This window comes from Lutjanus erythropterus, chromosome 9 (assembly GCF_056507025.1).
Source record: "Lutjanus erythropterus isolate fLutEry1 chromosome 9, fLutEry1.hap2, whole genome shotgun sequence".
Classification (NCBI taxonomy): domain Eukaryota; kingdom Metazoa; phylum Chordata; class Actinopteri; order Lutjaniformes; family Lutjanidae; genus Lutjanus; species Lutjanus erythropterus.
In genome coordinates this window covers 32,842,812-32,865,458 of record NC_139325.1, presented here as the reverse complement: position 1 = coordinate 32,865,458, position 22,647 = coordinate 32,842,812, and the positions used below count along the sequence as shown (strand labels likewise).

Sequence of the window (22,647 nt, the reverse complement as noted above, 5' to 3'; positions counted from 1 at the left end):
ACTGTTCAAGATCTATATGACCTAGATATGAAACGTCCATAGTGACCAATAAAGGTTTTGCAGTGAAGATGGAGCCCCCTTCCTCTTTATTTATATGCTTTACTCATAAGTGTAATCAATCTGGATATGAGGTATCCATAGTGCAAAATAATATAACATCAATTCTTCCTCCTCTCTTTTCGAGAAAAAAAAAAAAAAAAAGTTATTTTATCAGCAAGGGGGGGCGGGGGGGGTGGGGGGGGACACTACTGCGCATTTTCAGTGGGCTTACCAAGAAGTAAACCTGGAAGCTAAAAAACTTTTTCGGCTTAGGCACCAGGCGAGCAACTGTCACTGGACTGAATGGGCACCATCTTTGTTGATTACAATTTATTTATGACCTGCACACCTGTACATGTAAACAGCTAATTGTAAGTAACAAAAACATAATTCTAATTTCCAGGTGATTGTGCACTAATGAAAACATACTTTAAAACATACTATTTCATTTCTGCCACATTATGCCCCTTAATCTTACACACTGGACCTTTAAGTCTTGATGCTGATGCTTTCATCCTTGTTTTATTTTGGTTACTACTTATTTACTTTTGTCAGCCTGTTGTACTCATTTTAATATTTATATTCATATTTGAAATTTCTCTTGTAATAGTTGCTTTGCTAACTGACACTTTGTTTTTCATTTTTTAAATTCCTTTGCTCTGCTCTATGTTTGTATAGCACTTTGTGACTGTTGAAATTGCTATATAAAAAGTTATTATGATTAATATAAAAATCAGTAAAATTATTAATGTGTGCTTTCACCGTTTCTCTCATGCAACGCAAACAGAAGCGTTACATTTTCCATTAATTCGTACGATATAAGGAGCCAACAGACATTATGGTCAACCCCACGAACAAACGTCGCAATTTTCAGCCGTTAGCCAAATGCGGGCCCTCTGCTGCTAACACTGCGACCACTACTCTATAGCAGCTCACTCATTATCACCCGATTTCCCTCATAAATGTGATTCATATCTTTGTGTACAGTGTGTGATGGCATATGGAGAGCTGTTGGCGGCGCTCCCTCCGATATGGCAGACCTGTTTCTCGGCACCGCGGTTTCCTGACAGCGGCTGCCCGGTTCGTCGGGCGGTCCGTCAGGCGGCGCTACCCACTTTTCCCCGCAGCTCTCCGGCTACGACGGTGGGCCCTTCTTTCTCCTTACCTCTCATTTACTCTCGTTGGACGATCCCTCGTGTAGTCATCACTCTTGGTTCACACGAGCGCAGGTCTTTTGTCAGTCCCTGGTCACCATCTGTGCTACGGAAATAAAAAAACTGAAACGTGTCCGTGGGAAATTAGATTTCAAAGCGTGTAATGAAACGTTTGCCCGCCGATCGCCTCCATTCTTGTGATACGATGCCCCGCCCAATGCGGTAGCCTGAACATTTCAGACTCCGTGATTGGACAGGTAAACTGTCAATCAGAAACGCTTACTTTAGTTTCGGGTATTGTAGTTTTTTTGTTGACTGATCGACTGGTTGTTCTGGTGGAGTAGTTTTTTTATGTACATTATGCATCTTATTATTGTAATTGCGAATAAATGTCAATTTACAGTTAGGGGTTTTTCGCCTTTAGTAAGAAATGCAAACAATATATTTATTCAATTTGACACTGAAATTAAAAGCAACTACAAATATAACAGCTTGTATGTTTAAAAAATATATTGATTTTTACAATTTATTTTTATCTCCTATTTTTTTATTTATTCACCCCCCATATATATATATACATTTTCCCCTCCCTTTTATTTTTTCAGTTTATTCATTTTATTTATTTATTTTACTTTATTTAACAATACAGTTGCCAATAAATACATTTAAGATATATATATATATATATACACACAATACATACATAATTAAATAAAAAATGAAATAAATATACTTGTGCATAATAAAAATAAATATTCTTAACATAAGGAATCACATTCCAGTAGTCAATTTAACAGTCCTCAATTAAATTGTTTGTATTCACAGCTGACACTGTATCACAAACCATTTGTATTTTTGAGACACCCTCAGTAAATCACAAAGACAATCCATGGGAGCAAAGCCATTTAATTGAATAAATACTCAAAACAATCGTGTTTGCTAAAACACCAGAAATTCTGGGAAAGTTTTTGTGTCTGTATGTCAGGCTGTCAGCTAAAATTGGTAGAGAAGAAAATAATTCTTAAATACATTCTCAAACCAAGTTAGTTAGGGTGTCTATTTTTTTCATTGACATGAATGAATGTGATATTTACCAATAAATATGATGACATTAATCATATCAGATATTTCTTTAGAGAGGTTATCTTTATATATTAGAATTTGTTGTATTCCTAACTAATTAGGTTCTTCCAAAATGTGACTGAACATGAACAGATGAGATGCTCAGTCGTTTTAAGTTCATGAGGACAGAAACAGCAGGGATCAAATCTCCTTTTTAGCGTTTCAGCTGCTGAATAATATCTATTACTGATTTTAAACGGTACTTTAAATTGGCTTTTGAAGAAAGACGTTGTTTGAATATATATTTTGAATATTTCCACTCGACTGTTAAATTTTTGTCACTTATTCTGACGTCTGAGTCCAATGTCTAATCATGAATAACGTTGCCTTTTCGTACAGCAGTGTGGGCTCGTAGTCCCCAAAAACTCAATTTCCCATTAATCGGTGCGCGCTTTACGTCGTTGTGCGTCAACTCCCCAGTCCCCCCACCATCACCGCTCTACAGAGGAAGAAAGGGGGAGACGGGCAAGCTGTACAGAACGCTGTAAGTGTAGTCTATATTTATATCGAATAATAAAACACATTCATATATAGCTGAAGTCTGTGCCGGTCTGGCTGCTAATAACGTCCCACCTTGCTCCGGGTTTAGTTCACACAAATATGAGCGGCAGCGGGCGGCCCAGGACCAGCTCATTCGCTGAGCCTCCAGGAGCTCCCGGATCCGCTGCAGCCGGTGCTGGATCAGCAGTAGCCGGCGGAAGCTCGACAGGAAAAACTGGGGCTTCACAAGCCAGTGGAAGCAGCTCGACGAGCTTTGGGAATTTGAAACTGCCTAGTGAGTATTGATTTATATTTCTATCATAGGCCCAACTTACATGTTATTACAAAGGCTGGGGCTGTTCGTTATTTTTTTGAGAAACATACAGGAGTGTATTTAATGTCGATCATTGTCGCGGAGCTAACGTTAGCTATTAGGCTGCTAGCTGGTTAGCTAACTTGTTAGCTGTCCAGCTAACGTTAGCTGTGTTTTTCATTAAGGAACCACTGCGATCAAGGGCTTTCATCACATAGCTAACATTATCGTTAGCTGCTGGTGGCAAGCTGGTAACTAAGCTGTTGATATTTCGACGGTAAATATCGTCATGCCATATTTTTCGGCAACATTATCTAATCATTATTATTGCATTGTAACCCAAGAATACAGTTGGTGTCAGCCGACGCTCTAATATATTCGTCATTAATATCAAATGTGGAAGCTAGCTAGCTTGCTAACGTTTGTCAGGAGTTGAGTGAAATTATCTGGTCTAAGTTTTAGGCGTCGTCCTCGGTCTAGTCTGATCCTGCACATAGCTTTTGCCAAACTGGGTTACGTTAGTGTACATCGTGTGATAGCCTGAAGACATGGAAATTATTTTTAGAGAAATTGTCAAGAAAATATACTGGGCTCTAGCTGTTAATTTTCCGCTATATGCTGGCCTGTGCATACATGTAAGCTTCTACATGGGTTTAAACAGCTGGTCCAGTACAGTCCAAACCCATCTTAGATCAGGAAAGTGAGACTTCTTGCTTAGTGTAGTGGAAACAGTTTGATAAACATGTATTTGCTCATGCAACTGTCATTTTCCCTGAAGTGGAAGACAAGTTCTGATTAGAATACATTTCTTTAATCGACTTGCATTGCCCAAGGGCTAAGTAAGCAAAATAACACAAAGCCAGGGGGACATTTGATAAGCAAACTTAATAATATTTATGATTAAATGAATAATCATTAAAAGACCCATAACTCATCGTTTTTAAAATTCTTTAATTTTCAAATTAAAAGTTAAAAAGAAACTTACTAACCAACTTTGGTACAAAGATTGACATTAGGTCTATATGACAGGTAAAACAGGTATGCATTTAAAAGCTGCAACTGCATTTAAGTTGTAATTGTTTTGGTTACATATATAATTCACACACATCTATACAACATTAAACATAGCTGCACTCAAATGTTGGAATGATTTATAAACATAAACCATGATCATATACTGCTTTTACACTGATGGTTGAACTTGCTCACTCTCTTTATCATTTTGATGCCTGTACTGGGAGCCCTGGTTTGCCAACAGTAAAGTCCCCCCCTCCCAGTTGGCTTTGTTGGTGTGATGACAAGAACTTGCAGAATGCTCAGGGGTCATGTAGCTATGCAGCAGTAGCAGTTGGCTCAAGATCTGTAGAGATGGTCAGAGGTGTGCAGAAGGACAGGCTGGGAGAGAGAGAAGAAAATGGCACCACAGCCTGTGTGTCAAATATCATTTTCAAAGGAAAAAAAAAGATATATTTGGGGCCTGACACGGGACTGATCAATTAATTAATATTCTATCAAAACTATAATATGGCCAAGTGCAATATCCAGATTGTAGGAGCTGCATTTTTTAAATAAAATCAAATGTGTCAAAATGTACCATTATAAATGAAGCATTGTGGTGCAACAGAGATGCTCTGTCCTATGAGGTAAATTCTCCAGATCTAAGAGAACAGACCCCAGCAGAAATCATATGGTCATCTTTTTTTTCAGTGAAAATGAAATGCAAAAATTACCATTCCCATTAGAATCGTATCACAGTCACAATATCTGTCAAATACAGGGATGCTGAGATTGATCGGACATCGATAGTTATCAGCCAGTATTCAATAAAAATATGCAAATGAGATTGTTTTCTAGTCGCTGATCATGAAAACTGACTGATGGCACCGAAAAAAATGTGATCCAATTCTAAGCTAAATTGGTATTATTGTGGCGTGCTATCTAACCAAAAGGAGCACTTCAAGTCCAACATAATTTTTATATTAATAAAAACTTAACTTAACTCCCCATGTTGCTTCGACATGAACATAGAAAAAATCCAAAACACACAAACTGACTTGCAATACTGCACCCACAAAATTTGACTGGGACATCCCCGGTCAGAATAGTTGCAGTATGATTTTATTATTTATTTATTTGTTTTTGCATGTGGTTCATCCAGAGACTGACTGAAAACAATACCAGGCTGATCATTAGAACAAGCAAAATGACTAACAAATAAAATGAATAGAAGTTAAAGATCAAAGTCAACTCAGGCTGCTGTGTAATAAGCCTTAGCTGAAGTTAGTACTTACAGCTAATCAGCAGATCTTCATCAGGTGATTTAACTAATTTACACCCATTGATTTATTTATTTATTTATTTTTTTTCAGTGTAAGCTCAGTTTTTACCCTTGCTCACTTTTCTGAATGTCTGAGTCTTGGTCATCTGTGAAAGTATTGTTCTTGTGTCAGGTGCCTGGACGCTGCAGAAACCTAAACAAAACTTGCTGTTTAAGACTACATTGATACTAAGCTGGCTAAACCTGAAAACATTTCCCAATGTCTGCCTTTTTGGCCAAACTAACCTGTCTGTTTTCACACCCAAAACTAAGCTCTCTGGAGTGGATAAATCTGAAAACCACAGGCTCATTTTTTAATGTGCATTGGAAAAATTGAGCTTGAGGCAGGATGATATCTGCCTGCTCAGATGGCAGTCAGATGCTGTGTAGCAGCGGGCTGCTTTCTGCTACCTTTACTCTCTGTGATTCTGCTAGTACTGACAATCACACTATAATGATGTTACCATTAACCTCTATTTACTGTTGTCACACCACTTGTCAATGTGTCACAGTGATTCGATCAATGCTTTTGGTGCTTCAAAAAAAGGAAAAAGTGTTTTTGATTAGCAGGTAGCATTAACAACGCAGGATTGAATCATTACTAATATACTTATTCAGTTGGCTGACAACAGGCAAATATGGCAATGGGAACAAGTAAATTGTGTGTTCAGCAATATTGAAAGTCAGAGTCATCATTGTGAGCAGGGGGGGACAGACTAGCTGAGACTGAGGGGGAAAAAGAACATTTCTAGTCATTTTGGCTGATCAAAGCCTTAAAGGGATGATGCCAATTACTGATGTGAAGTAACTAGAGCTGGCCAAACAAACATCAGTCTCAAAATCAATCTCAGGTCTTGGTGTCCTTTGAAATGATTTGATACCATTAGCAGCAATACCAAAACAAGCTTTTTTTTTTTTTTTTAATAACACCTTATTTTGAAGAATATAAACTTTTCTTCCCCTAAAAATCCCCATTTATCAAATGTTAAATGTAGTCTAAACATTAGCTCTACATTTACGCTACAGTGAAATATAGTCTAAATCAAGAGTTAAACCAGATATGCTGTGATCAAAAAATAAGAAGAGCACAAATTTAAGTCAGCTTTCCCAGGCGGTGTTCATTACTTCTCAGTTGTCAATACTCTGTGCTGTGGCTTTGTACCTAAAATCCTTTAAGACTCAGCCCCAGTTCATTTCTGTTTTACATTCTGTTCACATGTGAGAAATCATTTTAAACTGATTACTGGCACTGGTGTCACCTTGTTTCAGTTGCTCATGTTATTTTCAAAGTTGGCCTTGTTGTGCCTAAATATTAACGTGTACATTTTTATAGGGATGCACCATAGTATCAGCATGTCATCAGAATCGGCTCATAAAGGCTGTAAAATTAAATATTGTTAAGATATCATCACAGTACTGTGTCATATTCTGACATAGACATGCCATGGGAATTTCAAAATAAAGGGTAATCTTAAAGATGACGATATAGATTCATATTTTCAGAATCCATTGATAATATTGGATTATTGAACATTGAATCAGTATATATCGGTCCAGAGTTTGATGCTCCGATAAGATGACACTTAAATCACACGTACATGGTGCAAATGTGTCTGTGGTGTGGAGGTTCTTTGAACCAGAAATTTGTCTGAAATGGATAGCAAACTTGCTATTTGCAATGATTACTCACACACACACAGAGTATATATTATTAGCAGCATAGTAAATGGTCAAGCAATGTACTGATGTGGTGGCACTGACCTTATTAAGTGGATTGGGTTATCAGCAAGTTGTGACCAATATGTTTTAATTACATTTTCTCTATCAATGTCATCATGAAATTAAGTGTGACAGTTAGCCTTTGACTCAGTATTCAGTGTCAGTGCAGTGACAGCAAGCGCTGGCTTCACATTACCTTACATAAAAATGACCCCGATGACTTCCTTAAGGGGTGGTATATAGATTTTAAATTTAGGAAGCACCATATTGCATCAGCACTTCCCATTGATGGATACCCAGAGTTGAGGTATTGGAACTGATAATAGGAGAAAAAAGTTGAATCTGCACATTGCAAGAGTGCCATCTCGAGTCTGTGTGGCATTAAACAGTACATAAAATGCAATCAATCTGCGTTTTTGTTTTCTGATCAGCAGATGTAATGGTTTTAGGGATCCATAATGTGGATTTTTTTTTCAGCCAATCTGATAACAGATAATTACCTGCTGAATAGCTCATACCAATAAAACAATTGATCATTTTTCATTTTTCTAAATTAAAAAAGAAATTTATGTAACATGTATTTTATACACACCCGAGGGTAAGAAACGCCAAGATATAGTTAGCAAAGATAGATGATTTAGTATTTCACAGCTCTGCCCTAACCAAACCTAACTGACATCACTATTACAAGAAAAACAAACAGCTCTGGGTCTGACTCTTCAAATTTTCATTTTTTTTTTCTAGTAAAGGACATCAGTAGCTGGCTGCTAGGGGTGTCACACTTTCAAATCTAAACCAAAAACTGATCAAAATGAGTTTGCTGTTTCAATATCTAGATCCACTGGAAATCAAAGGCAGGATTGGAAATACTTTCAGTACTTTCATGGTTTGCTGACCTGGTGGCAGGCATTAGGAATAACTGTGTAGAGACAACCAGTCCTTGCAGGATTTTTGATGTTCCTCGTACTCAACCAACTGCTTCTGCCTGAGGTGATGAAGTTAGCTTGTTGTTTTGCAACCTAAAATCACTACCATTTTGGAAGTAACACCTTCAGTGTGAAACCAGTAGCAACATTACTTTTGCTTTCAGCCACACTTGTTGTTGCAGTTTGTAACTGTGTGACGTCATTAAGTCAAAATATTTCCATTAGGACAATATGAATTTTCTTTATTGTGAAAAAATTTAACTTATATGTCGTGAACATTACAAAATGGTGCAGCCCTACCACAGGGTATTTTTTTGTGGCCATTGGCCATTGTTAATGTCAACCCTGCAATATCTTTGGAGTGACTTGTTCAAGCCACACCCAGTGTAAAGTCATCATTATACAATACCAGGCAGGGTGCTGTTGTAATTCCTATAGGCTGCTCATGATGAAACACATGTAGTGTCTAATGCAGTTGCTGATAATTTTATCAACTTAAATGTGTGCTTTAGTTTTACACTTAACAAACAAGCCCCAAGCTAATTGCTTCTAAGTGTGGGTGTGATGAAAGCCACTCTACTCATCCTTTTTCTCTTACTCATCAGGCTTTCGTTGACGAATCAGAAACCAAAGCTGTTCACTGACAGCTGGGCAGAGTGCTCATTTTTGCATTCATTATTCAAGGGACTATCATGCCACAGCTGCTCCATATTTAATGTGCCCCCCTCTGACTTGACTTGTTTAAAAAGAGTGTGAAAGTGATGCTAAAAGGAAATACAGAGGGACAGTGTATTGTGGTGCTGGAATACAGGAATGAGAGGAACCGCACAATGACTGATCTCAAAAGCTGAACATTTCCTACTGACCTGAGGGTAGAGATCAGATCTAGGCCAATCATGTGGATATGCTACCAGCTGCTGTTGTTAACCTTGAAAAAGTTTTGTCTGGAAATTGCAAAAATAGAAAAGCATACAGTTGTCATTTCTCATCAAGAATCAACTGAAATTTTCTAATTTAAAATGTATTAAATAATTAAATGTATGTTGTTAGAGCAAATGTATTAATCCAGACAGCAATAGTGAGTGATGGAGCCAAATCACTGTCTTGGTTTTTGGCAAAATGCTTGATTGTCTGACTCCATTTTGAGACTCTGAGACCTACTAGAGATCAGGAGGGGTCCTGTTGAGACAGGCGAAGTGAGCAAGCCCAGGAAATGGTAGCACTTCTGGGTGTGCTACTGTCCACGCAATTTTATCACAGGCTCTGACAAGCCTTTTGGCAATGGGCCGCTTCTCTGCTCTTCTTCCCCTCCCAGTGTCATTGCTTCTGGTGCCGATTTGTCAAATCAGTCTTGACCCAACACGTGCACAGGCGTAAAAAACTGAGCTGCCACTTGACCCTAACTAGAGCTGTCCGTTGCTGTTAAATCTTGATCGTCTCACTTTGTCTGATTTCCACAAGGTCAAACGTTATCCTGATGGTGACGCTGTGCTCCTTCCTTCCTCTCTAAATCTTAAGAGCTCTCACTTGTCTTCTTAGCTATACATAACGTGATCAGGATGTAGTGGCCGTGGTACTATATTCTTGTTTCCAGGGCCACTTAATCAGCAAAGTATCTTGGTTTTGAATGGTTGTCCATTTAATTAAATCCAATTTAACCAGTGTACTCAAAAGTCCTGCAGGCCAGGAAAATATTGAATGAAGGGTTTATGTGAAGGTTTAGAGCACAGCATCACAAGTCAACAGATCATCAAGTTATTTTTGTCCAAAAGTTACATCTCAGATTCAGCTTGATGTCCTGCTCCTATTAACAAAATGTTACCCGAGAAAACACACTCGGGCACAGTGAAAAGCTTGTTTCAATCTGCTGGATTATTTGCATGATAATATCATGTGTTATTAACAGGATATCAGTATTTCATTCACTGCACACAAAGTAAGGCTGTAAACTTTACAAAATCACCAGCAATCACAAAAGTAACCGATGAAGGTGGAGAAGGGTGATCGTGACAGAGGGCCACATGGCATGTTGCGGTGGCTGACAGTGCTGTCAGCAATCCTGGAGAGGCACTTTGTGGTGCGTGAGGATTTTATAACTGAACTTAAAGCAGGGGAATGCACACTTTTACTTTGTTTGTCTGTGTGGAAATCTGATGTTTTCACATCGCACATGATGAGTCTGACTGGCAAAATGCACTCATGTTGCCTGATAGATGAGTTAAGTGTGGTGTTGAACTGAAAAAGGGAACTCATTTTATTGAAACGGCCAAATCAAGCCAGCGTGGGTCACCCAGCCAGGCTTTGTGACTCTTGTCCCAGACTGGGTTTAACGTGGGTTGCCGTGGCCTACTCCAGGCTCTCCTATTTCTATTTCTTCTGCCTCTATTTATAATGACAATTTAATGATACAGGAGTTTAAACTACATTTAGCTGACTTTCAAAAAATTAGCCATAGGCAGAGGAATTGAGTTGTGAAGCCAAGAAGCTGCTGGGAAAACAAGCTAATTTTTTTCAGTTAATTTATTTGTTAATTACATATGTAGTATTGCATTTTAGCAGTGATATGTTTAGAATACTGTACGGCAGTTCTATATAAGTGGGTCTAGCTTGGTAGACCTGCATCGTTTTGCGTTTCCAGAATGAAAGGGGTTTGGGCTAGTTTAACCCAGGGGAGCAGCAGGAAAGTATTGTGGGAAGTATCAGAAGCTCATTATGAGCTAGTGGAGTGTGTCTGGGGAGCTACCACACAGGTCACATCCATTTAGAGAAGGAGGGAGAGCTTGTTGATGTTTAACTTCTCTCTCTTAGGGACACTGGTTTAAAGTCTGAATTTGAGAGGGTTATGTCACATGTTGAAGAAAAATGTGGTTGCTTTTTATATCATTCACGGTTTCATTACAGTATGTTTGTATGTGTATTTCTTGATAGGGACATTTCTGATCATTTCAAGACCTCTCTGACAAGGCGTGTTTGTGCTCTCACCCACAGGAGACAGTGGCAAAGTGACGACGGTGGTTGCCACACCTGGCCAGGGCCCCGATCGCCCACAGGAAGTGTCTTACACAGACATAAAGGTTATAGGAAATGGCTCCTTTGGAGTGGTCTATCAGGCTCGCCTCATCGACAGCCAGGAGATGGTGGCAATTAAGAAAGTTCTCCAAGACAAGAGGTTTAAGGTATGCTGCTTTGACTGGCTTACTTGGTCAGATAATTACAGTGAAGCAAAAAGCTTTATATGGGAACTTTGCATCTGCAGAGAAGGCTGTGGTGGCCTTCGGTAGAAGCAAGTGATCCTATGTGTTTTTTTATATATATAATCATTGCTCCTGTAGTCTGTGGATTAAAACATGACATTCTTCAGTAATTGCCCTGAATTAAGGCTGTCAGTTTGCAATGAAATTAACAGTGTTTACATTTCTTTCCTTTTTGCTTTCTTCATTGTAGAATAGGGAGCTGCAAATTATGAGGAAACTGGACCACTGCAACATTGTGAGGCTACGTTACTTCTTCTACTCCAGTGGAGAGAAGGTGTGTATGGAGCAGGAATCAAGTTTCTTGATGAGGCACTCTGCCTCCACACCCAACCATTTAATGCTGCATGCATCAGCGATGATTCATAGACAAGTTTTAGACAAGTCGATCTTGGTATTTATTGTACATTAAACTCACATTCTTTAATTTAAGTTTTAAGGATCCAAACACTTTTGCTGAATTGCTCAGATTATTATTGTGGTGGTGCTTTTGCCCTAGATGTGTCTGCATCTGAGAAAACACGAGCTATATCAGCCAAACGTATAGGTTTAGCATCACTCATAACTCAAGCTACAAAAACTACACGTGAGGACATGATGGCACTGTGACAAGCAAGTTAACCTTTTGGTCCATAACCTCTGAACTGTATGATACTGAATCAAAATATTTGTGTCCCTGGATTCCTCATGCATTTAAGCTGCGTGCAGTGGCACACACAGCATTTTGTGCCAGATCTTGCACAGCCTGCATACAGCACTATTCCCATAGAAATAGAATTGGCATGTTGTATTTTGTAATAAAAACTTGTTTAGTTTGAGCAGTATTAGTAGTAGATTATAGCAGTTTTACACTGGAGTCAATGAATATCCTCCCATATATTTGAGCTAGACATTGTTTACACTCCATTTTACTTAAGCTGTATTTACTATGGCAGGTTAATCAATTGTGTTTACAATCATAATGATAGATGTTAGTTATAAAGTGTAAATGTTGTGTCAATGAGCTGCATCAACTGTAATTATTTACTCATTGTTTGCAGCAAATATTAATTTAAGATAATCAGTGCAAAAGCTTGAGATAAATGTTTCATTTCTTTCTTACTGTTCTTCTAAAAGCCATCTTCAATCATATAGCTAATCACTGCAGACAGTCACAATAATTATTTTTGGTTTATTTACTCGCCATGTACGCTCCAGCATATTAGATTAGATTGGTTTGTTTATATATACTCATAACATCAAATTAAAGGTGCTTTCGATTTCATTTTCCACCTCTAATTATACACTACTGTCCTTTTTTTCCTCCTTTTACAGAAAGATGAGGTGTATTTGAATCTGGTGCTGGACTACGTCCCTGAGACAGTGTACAGGGTGGCTCGGCACTTCAACAAGGCCAAGACCACCATCCCCATCATCTATGTTAAGGTGGGTAGAAACAACAACAACACACACACACACAGACGGGTGTGTTCCTGCAATTTTCCCCTAACAGCTTTCACAGGCATTAAAAGGTTCATTCCAGTCAGTCATACAGGGATACTTCATTTCTTTCTGTATCAGTAGCAGAGTCCTGCATGGGTCCAGTTTTGCAAACCCACATCCACAAAGCGTGAGCACCAGAACTGACCCATAATTATCTCCAAGTCAAATCCGGATCCGCCTGGCACTGTTAAGTCCCGAGACCCAGCCTGTGATTAAACAGTGACACTTGTCACTCTCTTCTGTTCTCAATTTGTGCAGCACCTGCGCTCCTGCAGCTGCTGATTTGTTTCCTCAGCAACAATGTCCTTAGCTTGTGGCTATCAAAAGCTAATACTTACAAGCACTTTTTAAAAGCAGCAAAGCCACTAACAGCTAGTGGTGTCACCATTCTCCAAGTCCACGATTCGATTTGACTTTTGATTTTAAGGGTACAATTCAATTCAATATCTCGATTTAACTTAGTTTTTTTTTTTTTTGCACTAAAGGCTGTTCTATTGTGAGACTGTTTTGATTAGTAAAGATCAGCAGATCACTGGTTTTATGCCCTGACAACTGTCATTTTCAAATACTTCTTTAAAAATATAGAGTGGTATCAAGTGTGATATAACAACCAGTAATCAACACTGTGTCGTATTTGTGCTGTTGTTGTTTTTTTTTTTCCTTCAGCCACATGCTGGACGCTACAAGTAGGTGGGGTTGGACAGAAAAAAATACCGGGAGGATCAGTGATTCTGCCTTTTTTAATTCAGTTTTTGAAATTGAAAGCCCGTTTTGAGCAGATCAGACAGTGACGTCTCACTATTTTGGGGGATGTGAGATCAAAGGTTGTATCGTAGGTTTTCACAATAAAAAAAAAAAAGCTGATTGCTGAACAGGCTTGATATTTTCAGTGGCTTTAAATGTCAAAAATAGTGCATAGTCATTTTCATTTCTGATTTCTCCAAGAAAAGAAAAGATATTATTATATGCTCACATGCAGTTTTTACCCATGCCTGTCCACATGATTTTATATAAATAACTTTTTCAGCCGTTGAACAACTTTTGTGGGGGGGTTCCCGACCTGGTGCAGGACTCTGATCAGAAATATGAAATGCTGTATAATGCATAATGTATGTTTAATATAAGAAGCTAATATATTGTCTGGTCATTCTAACTACACACAAACTTATGCCCACAACACTTAAAGAGGTTATTTTTCTTATCTTAAAAAAGGATGAGAAATGAAATTTAGTGCACATTCTCAGAGTTCATTTTGGCACTGATGGTAATGCTTCTGAAGTTTGTTTTGAATTATAATGCTGCATCATTTTTTTTTTTAGGAAGCCCTGACATACAGCTTGCCAAATAGAGTTGCCTTAATGTGCTGTTTGGTGGGAAAAACAGAATACAAACAAAAACAGCACGATCTGTTAGAAAGACAGCTGCTTTACAAGTTGGAGATTTGTTCGTCTTTGGCAGAGATTTGCGCTCCTGATGCTTCTGGGGTTTAAAGTAAACTTGTGTAGATTTGAGTTGAGTTTTGTACTTTTTGCATAGAATTTTAGTGACTTGTTTCCCTGCTAGGTCATTGTGTCAAATAATAAGAGGGAATACATTTAAATGTTACATCACAGTCTTTTGAATTGGGTTTCCATCTGTTATTTTAGCTATTTTTTAAAGAAATTCAGTGGAAACTGGAAGTAATTTTGTTCAGTAATTGCCTGTGGATGTAATAAACAGCCAAGTATTTTCCCGTTAGTGTTTCACAGACAGCTCACTGTTTAAGGATTATGAAAGCAGAAAGGGAAAGATGGTCCCATGGGAATTAATCTGTTTGCAATACACTTGGTTCCCTGTGTAAAAAGGTGCTCATTTTAGAGAGAGTGTTTGTGTGTTTACTGTGTCTGTAGCAGCAGAGAAGACATTATAGCTGTCTCATGGCCCATTTCCCTACCTCTGCCTGCCGCTCCCCTGTGGCTTTGAGATGCATACTGATCTCCATCTCTCTCTGAGTCTTCGTCTCTCTTCTGTCATTCCTCCATCCTCCAGCGACACACACTTCCATCACAGCATGTCTGGGGTCCCCCCCCCCTCCTCCCTGTCCCCTGGGTCTCATGGTTTTTGGCATCTCTCTCATCATTTCCCTCTTCCTCACCACTCTCCTCCTCCTCTTCTCTCTCCCTGCCCCCTTTTTAACCATCATCTCTCATCCCTCAGTCATCTTGTCTGTAATCATTTTGTAATCTGTGGCCGGCCTGCTGTCACTGCATCATGGGGGTAATAATGATGATAATGGTGATGATGACAGTGATTTGTCATATTAAGATGCTTACCGTCTGCATTCCACAGACACATTAAATGGGCGCAGACTTAACTGTGCGAGCAATTTTTATACGAGAATGACATCATTGACCTAGGATGTGTAGACAAATGTCAAATAAGGGTTGGATGAGGATGCTCACACATCCTCAGGGAGAATTTTTCACCCCTATGTTAACAAAACACACCACTGCAGGCAGCGGCAGACACCACACAGCTGCTTCTTTCAACATGCACCTACACAGTGCACCCAAAAACAAAATTAGGGCATGTGTAGAAGTGACGAAAATCTATACAGACACATGTGTGCTCCTGCACTTGGAAAAGAAATTGTATTGCCATCTGATAATCCAGAGTAAAAGAGTGTAAGATTATTTTAGGGGTAGCTTAGTTCAGTTGTTCCCAAACTTTTTGGCTTGTGATCCCTCGATTGTCTTTGTATTTCTACAAATTGTGGACATTTAGATGGATCAGTGGTTGTTTCCTTGAAGATTTTCACAAGAAATTAACAACAATTAAAGAAAAGTATGCTAAATTAGCTTACATTTTCCACAGAAGAATATTTTTCATCTTTTCTGTACCATTAATTATCTTACTGCCCCTCAGCTTTATCTTGTGACCCAGTGGAGGTTCGCTGAGCTCACTCAGGCTTAGTTCAGCTTAGGTCAAGACTACCAGTCTAAATGATAATGGAATTTCTGGTTACACATTATATTAAAGCTGCAGCGATTAGTCAATTAATCAATTAGTTGATCGAAATAACATTATTTGCAAACTATTGTGATAATCAGTTAATTAATTCAGTCATTTTCAAGCAAAATGGCAAACATTTGCTGGTTCCAGCCTCTTAAATGTGAGGATTTGCTGCTTCTCTTTATTTATTATAGTGAATAGGGCTGCAACTAACGATTATTTTCATTGTCGATTAATCCATCAGTTGTTTTCTCAATTAATTGATTAGTTGTTTGGTCTATAAAATGGTGAAAAAAGCCCAAGGTGATGTCCTCCAATGTCTTGTTTTGTCCATAACCTGCAGATATTCAGTTACTTTCACAATGGAGTAAAGAAACCAGAAAATATTCACATTCAAGAAGCTGAAATCAGAGAATTTTGCCTTTTTTCTTCAAATTACTTTTAATCTTTAATCAAATCAGTTGGTTATTAATGTAATAAAAAAGTTTGAATCATTAACCCCTTCAGCTCTAGTAATAAATGAAGAGTCTTTGTTTCATGATGATTTTGAGTTTTTGGCATTTTATAGGCTAATTGAATGATCTAAAAAATAATCTGCAGGTGATGAGTGATGTCTTAAATCTAATTTATACAAGTCTTAAATATTTTCTCATGCCTGCTGTAGGCAGTAACGTTAGAAAATATTTTTGTATCTGGTTGCAGGCTGTCATGAGACGTTATCCATCCACAAACTACATGTGAGACTGGTGTGACAGTGGTTTGTGCTCGCAGGAGGCTGTTCAATCCCTTTTTCTTATGTGTCAGTCAGCACCATCAGACTTGCAGCAACCCTGTCACTTCTGCTCGCTACTTTGGCTAGGAAGCTCGTCGTCAGGTGTTGATATAAGCAAAAAACCTGAATGAATTGCATTAATTGAATTCTTTCATGAGGAAATATTGTTATAAACTGCTGGGAAGTACTGGAAAAAAGTGGAAATTCTAGGCTATCATGTCTCCACTAGTTTCCCGTCATACTTTGGCTGGTATAATCTTGAAACAGGTATAAAATGCATTCTTTATGACTCCTGCAGAAACCCTGATTGAACATTGGAGCTAGTGCCCCACCCACAAGTGCAGAATCACCCAACAAAACAGGGAAATGACATGACGATAGGAAACTTGCGTGTCCTTAAGATACTCTTACGCTTGTCTTCTTGGAATTTCTGTATGATTCCATGTAAGTTGATAAACACTGTCTCTGTCCCCCCTCAGGTGTACATGTACCAGCTGTTCCGCAGTCTGGCTTATATCCATTCCCAGGGCGTGTGTCACAGAGACATCAAGCCCCAGAACCTCCTGGTGGACCCAGAGACGGCCATCCTCAAACTCTGTGACTTTGGCAGGTTAGTACCAGACACCGCCTCTGGACGTCTCTGTCTGTCTGTATCATTCTTTCCATCATCTCACCGTGCATGTTCAGTTGGCTGTCTGTTTGTGTAGCCATCTCATTCTCAGTCTTGACTTTCCCCGTTGTTGATCTGTCATATGTCGTCTTACCTCTCTGTCTTGGTAGCTAACATGCTGTGATTTTATGAAAACAAACACCAAGAAATGAAAGTTACACATTGACTGGCGGTTCTGCCCTCCTGAACTGTCTTCTTTTTTGCTTCATCTCTCTTCTATCATCTTCTAGTGCGAAGCAGCTAGTTCGGGGGGAGCCGAATGTGTCCTATATCTGCTCACGGTACTATCGTGCCCCAGAGCTCATCTTTGGTGCCACCGACTACACGTCCAACATTGACATCTGGTCAGCCGGCTGTGTGCTGGCTGAGCTGCTGCTGGGCCAGCCCATCTTCCCCGGGGACAGTGGTGTGGACCAGCTAGTAGAGATCATCAAGGTACAGTGGGGGGGGGGGGGACTACAAACAGTGGCCGAAAGCCAACTGATGACAAGCTGCTAGATGAAAAGAGACACGGTGTAAAGTTTGGAATTGAAACATCTGTCAGTGCAGCAAGAAACTGTTCTGCATTTGCAAGAAACAGGAAAAGGAAACAGCCATAGATTGGCTTGTGAAAGAGAGCTTTAATACTGATATATATGCTACCTGACAAGTCTGTGTGTACTTGGATTTAAAATATAGTATACAAAGGTATTATTGAATATAGAACAGTACATCCTGAGGAAAAATATAATAAACTTTATTTATATAGCACTTTTCTTAACAATTTCACAATTTGCGTCACAAAAGAAAATAAAACCAGACAAGGCGGACAAAATAGAAACAAGTCCAGGAAACAAGAGGAAATAAAAACAATAAAACAAACAAGATCAAATAAGTATGAAGAAAAACCGTACAAATGAAGACGTACATCAAACATTTCCACAAGCTCTCACAAACATTTTAAGAGGAGATTTAAAAGAAGCTTAACACTTAGTGTGTCTGAGTTCAGTAGACAGAGACTTCCATAGTGTGTTGACAGTGTTGACAGTTCAAGCTGTGTTTTATCATCCACCCCGTCGAGCCTTCCTCCACATTCTGTGTGCAGGTATCCAGGACTTGTGATTATTATTAATGAATATTAACTTTTCACTGTTGTTTGTCAGGTTCTGGGGACACCAACAAGGGAGCAGATCCGGGAGATGAACCCTAACTACACAGAGTTCAAATTCCCACAGATCAAAGCACACCCTTGGACAAAGGTATGTTCACACTACTGCAGAATATTTATCTTGTTTAGCAGTTATCGAAACATCAGTGTGAGGTTTTGGTGGTGTTGTGTCTCTGAAACATCATTTTTGTCCTTCTTGGAATGAATATGCCATAGGAAAATACAAAAATAATGGGGATGCATCAATTTTTTTGAAGACTGCAGTTGGCGTATTGGCAGATAAGGCAACATTCGCTGACAACAGAGGCCAATAATTAGCTATTGTATCACATAAATTATGTGCCCAATAAACGTTGTGTTGGTTATTTGTGGTCGGACTCGGACAACAGTAGCTAGCACACACAGCTGCTGTTTTGGAAAAGAAGCCACTGACTGTACACAACTCTGATATGATGTAAGAGGGTAACTGGTGGCTTGTTTTTTATAACGAAGATTTATTTGTTTCCCTGGCGCGGCCATGGTAATAAATAGCAACACAAACAAAATAAACAACCACAAAAATCATCTGTATGAGCATCAGACTCAAGACTTGCCAGCAACAAAATTTAGATTAAAAGGTGCAGAGCTGTAGATGCACATTTTCATTGATGAAATATTAAAGCTTTCTTCTTTATTCAGTGTGTGAAGAGTATAACAGTCACTTGAGGCCTAGAACAATCAGAATTGAAAATTAAAATGTAAAAGAAATGGAGTGGGTTGTTGCTTTAAAAATGAGGAAATAAGTAGCAATATGACACAGTTTTTTAACTAGTAACATGAACATTTATTGTCCCAGAGCGGATAGTTAGACATTAAAGTTGATTCTGCTCCAACACATTTCTCTTCAGCGATTCACTGGTTTACATAAACCCAAATTCCTCTCCACAGTATGTTAATACAGAACCCTTAATTTCTTTGCCAAATTTCTCTCCCCTGTCAGGTGTTTAAGCCTCGTACCCCACCAGAGGCCATCGCCCTCTGCTCTCGACTGCTGGAATACACGCCGGTGACCAGGCTGTCTCCTCTGGAGGCATGTGCGCACGCCTTCTTCGATGAGCTGCGCCAGCCCAACACCCGCCTGCCCAGCGGACGAGAACTGCCGCTCCTCTTCAACTTCAGTCCTGTTGGTCAGTTTAATTCTCCGTCACTGTTTTTTTATCTCTGCTGTGTCTCTTGTTATTTGACCTTCACTCAGAATTCATGTCATCTTACCTTTTTACGTATTTTATGTGCAACTGAACATTTGTTTGTCTTTTCTGCTCTCTCAGAGCTGTCTATCCAGCCCCAGTTGAACTCCACACTCATTCCTCCTCACGCTCGTGCACAGACATCGCCTGCCTCACATGGTAAGTATAACAATTATACTTTTTTGATGCTGTCTTTTTCATTGAGGAGAGGTTTTATACATGTATTTGATGTCAGTTTTGTTTATTGGCTTGTTTTTAGAGCACTAGCGAATTTACAAAATAAAGGAAAAGTTATTTGGATCATCCAATAATATCAATTGACTTAAAGTCATGTGGGAAACAAAATGTCTTTGCCTACATGATGTATTTCTGGCCTACAACACCCCAGTCTGAACTCTGAGCAATTTTAAAACCCAATTAAGGGTTGTCTTTGCCCAGACACAGAATATCAGCTTTAACAATGTTTCAGACACATTATACAGGGTGGATACAAGTCTGTAAAAAGTCTCAAATTCACATAATAAAATGTTTTAAAAGTATTAAATAGTTTTAAATTCTGCTTGGCAAGGTCTTTAAATATTTATTCATTGAACGCTGTAATGGTGGTCTAAAATTCACTCCAAGTTCAAGAGTTTAATTTTGAATGCTTTTGTTACAGTCTTTTAGGATTTTTATGATAAATTTATTTTGACAGATTTTCTTTAACTCAACCAGTTATTGTCATTTTGCCTGATTTATAATTTTTGATCTGTTTGTGACGGTTGTGCTTCCTCTCTCCGCCTACAGAGGGCAGTGTGTCAGACAGTTCCGCCCAGCCCAGCTCAGCACCTGGATCCATCAACAACAGCACCTGAGCATCCATCCCTCGGTCATCCTTTCTTTTTGTCTTCCCCCTATTTTCCTTTTCTCTCCTCTGCTCTTCTCCCTCTCAACCTTCCTTCTGGCTCCAAACCCCCCCCAAGAAAGAAAGAAAGAAAAGAAATAACTATATACACACACACACACCCCCACGTAAACACTCAGCTTTTCCCTGAATTTTAACCATATTCCAATAGAAAGCGATTTTTCAGGGGCTGTTAGCTTCAGGAAGGTGTTATTTTAAGGATATGCAGGCAGCATGCTTGGGCTTAATATAAGCTGCAGTTCTAAGCCCAGGCTGGTCTGGCCTGTTCGAATAAACAAACTTGACATTGGTTGGGTAAGATGTTTGGGAGATGAGGATGGGGGATGTACATGTTAAATGGATTTTCTGTATTATAATCTACAGTTGACTTTTATCCCTTTTATGTTTATTTTATTTGTATTGGCTAATTTTATGTGTGGCCGTGGTGCCACTGAACGGGGTCCTGATTGTTTGAGGCCTGGCTAACATTGACAATCATCTTCAGTAGGGTCAAAAATGGCACACTTGATCGTACAACCCGCAGCGTAGACCAGTGGCGTCCCTGTCACTTTCTACCCTGAACTCTACTCAAGTATTGTCAGTTCACCCAGCCCACTGGTGAACAAGTGAAAAAGGTGAATTTTTTTTTTTTTTTAAATCTCCCAGTTTGATACCAGACAGGTCATATTGGATGATTTTGTCATTTTAGATAAGAGGTGGTTTTAAATTTTATTACAAAAGGGGGGCACCACAGCCTGTCTTTACAGTTTCTTTTTGACTATTAGCTCCTCAACTGCCTTTTTATGTGAATGAGAGGGAGCTTTATACGAGCAGAGTAAGTGCACATCTTCAGTTTTTCAGTATAAGCTCATGTTTTCTTTTGGTTAAGCTGGAAACTAAGCGTTTCACATTAATTCTCAAGTGAGTCTTGCACATTATCAAAGGGAGTAAGAGGGGAAGCAAAGGGGCCAGTTGTGTGTTTACTGTCCAGCTGTTAACAGAGGGAGTCATCGGTGAGGGGCTCCTCCAGAATACAGAAGCCTCAGTGTCTCTCATGTCATAAAAACAGTCGCCTAGCACTGTAGGGTGAATAGTCGCCTCATTAATTATGTCACTTTACGGTGTTACGTTTCATATCAACTTGATTATGTTGTAGAATCAGGTGCAGAGGGTACAGAGAGACCGCTTTTTGCTGCTCACCTGGCTCATCATTGTCATTTCAGCTAGTATTCATGGTTACTGTTTGTGCAGGGGGAGGACTCAGAGCAGATTTAGTTTGGTTTGTGAGAGAGATTTGTCGAAACCCTCTTCGCTCCTTCCCAAACAGCCTGCCTGTGACGCTCATATCATGTTCTTCTTGTCCTGCGATGGCGGCAGGGGCTGATTTTGAATGATTTACGCAGCCTAATGGTCTGCAGTCATCGGCATGGACTCGTTTTCTTTCTTCCACCACGCAAAATGTGCATGTTCAGCCCGAGTCGACCACACTATATTTACTTCCACTAATCTCAGTAATAATCTGACCAGAAAATGACGCTCAAACCCAACAGCTTTTGGAGCCTCCCCTTTCCATTCCTTTTCGTCCTCATCCCCTCTGCCTTCTGCTTCCCCCTTTTTCCTCCTCCTTTTTTTCACTGCTAAACTGTAAATATCAAGTACCTTTTATTTTATTTTGTTATTTTTGTTATTATTGTTATTATATTGTTGTTCTTGTAATTTTTTTTTTTTTCTCTAGTAGACCGGTGCAGCAGCAGCGGCCGGACTGTTTATCCTCAGTCGCAGTCTGTAAATACGATTTCATTTCAGTCCCTGGTTCAAGGAGGGGAAAAACAGAACAAAATGTTTCATTTTTATTCTCTCTCCCTCCATTTCTCTCTTCATGACTTTTCCCTTTTCCCCCCATAAATGTTGTCATAACTGTTTTATTTATTGTATTGTGTTTTTTGGGGAGGGGGCGGTTGGGGGATCTTTCATTTTCCACTGGGGTGGTAAAACCGATTTTTTTTTTTTTCTTTTTTTTTTTATTCCAAATTTTAGTCCAGCAATGTCACATGCAAACTGATTTCACATCCAAGATACTGTACTGAAATCCAGACGTCGGTGTGTGTTCTCCAATCAGTGGTCTTGTGTGTATGCAGGTGCACATGCGAGCCAA

General features: G+C 39.2%; 1 protein-coding gene across 2 annotated transcripts; it reads left to right on the top strand.

Moving 5' to 3' along the window:
* Positions 1-2,662: 2,662 nt before the first annotated feature.
* gsk3ab (glycogen synthase kinase 3 alpha b) lies at positions 2,663-20,567 on the top strand. Of its 2 annotated transcripts, XM_084727181.1 has the most exons (11): positions 2,663-2,799; positions 2,905-3,090; positions 11,059-11,246; positions 11,515-11,598; positions 12,636-12,746; positions 17,046-17,176; positions 17,467-17,671; positions 18,379-18,474; positions 19,363-19,549; positions 19,691-19,768; positions 20,396-20,567. In XM_084727181.1, the coding sequence occupies exons 2-11, from the start codon at positions 2,916-2,918 to the stop codon at positions 20,461-20,463; spliced, it is 1,323 nt and encodes a 440-aa protein (XP_084583307.1). In that variant the 5' UTR covers positions 2,663-2,799; positions 2,905-2,915; the 3' UTR covers positions 20,464-20,567. The 2 variants fall into 2 exon arrangements, with proteins under 2 accessions (XP_084583307.1, XP_084583308.1); XM_084727182.1 differs by having other exon boundaries at positions 2,719-3,090.
* Positions 20,568-22,647: the final 2,080 nt, after the last annotated feature.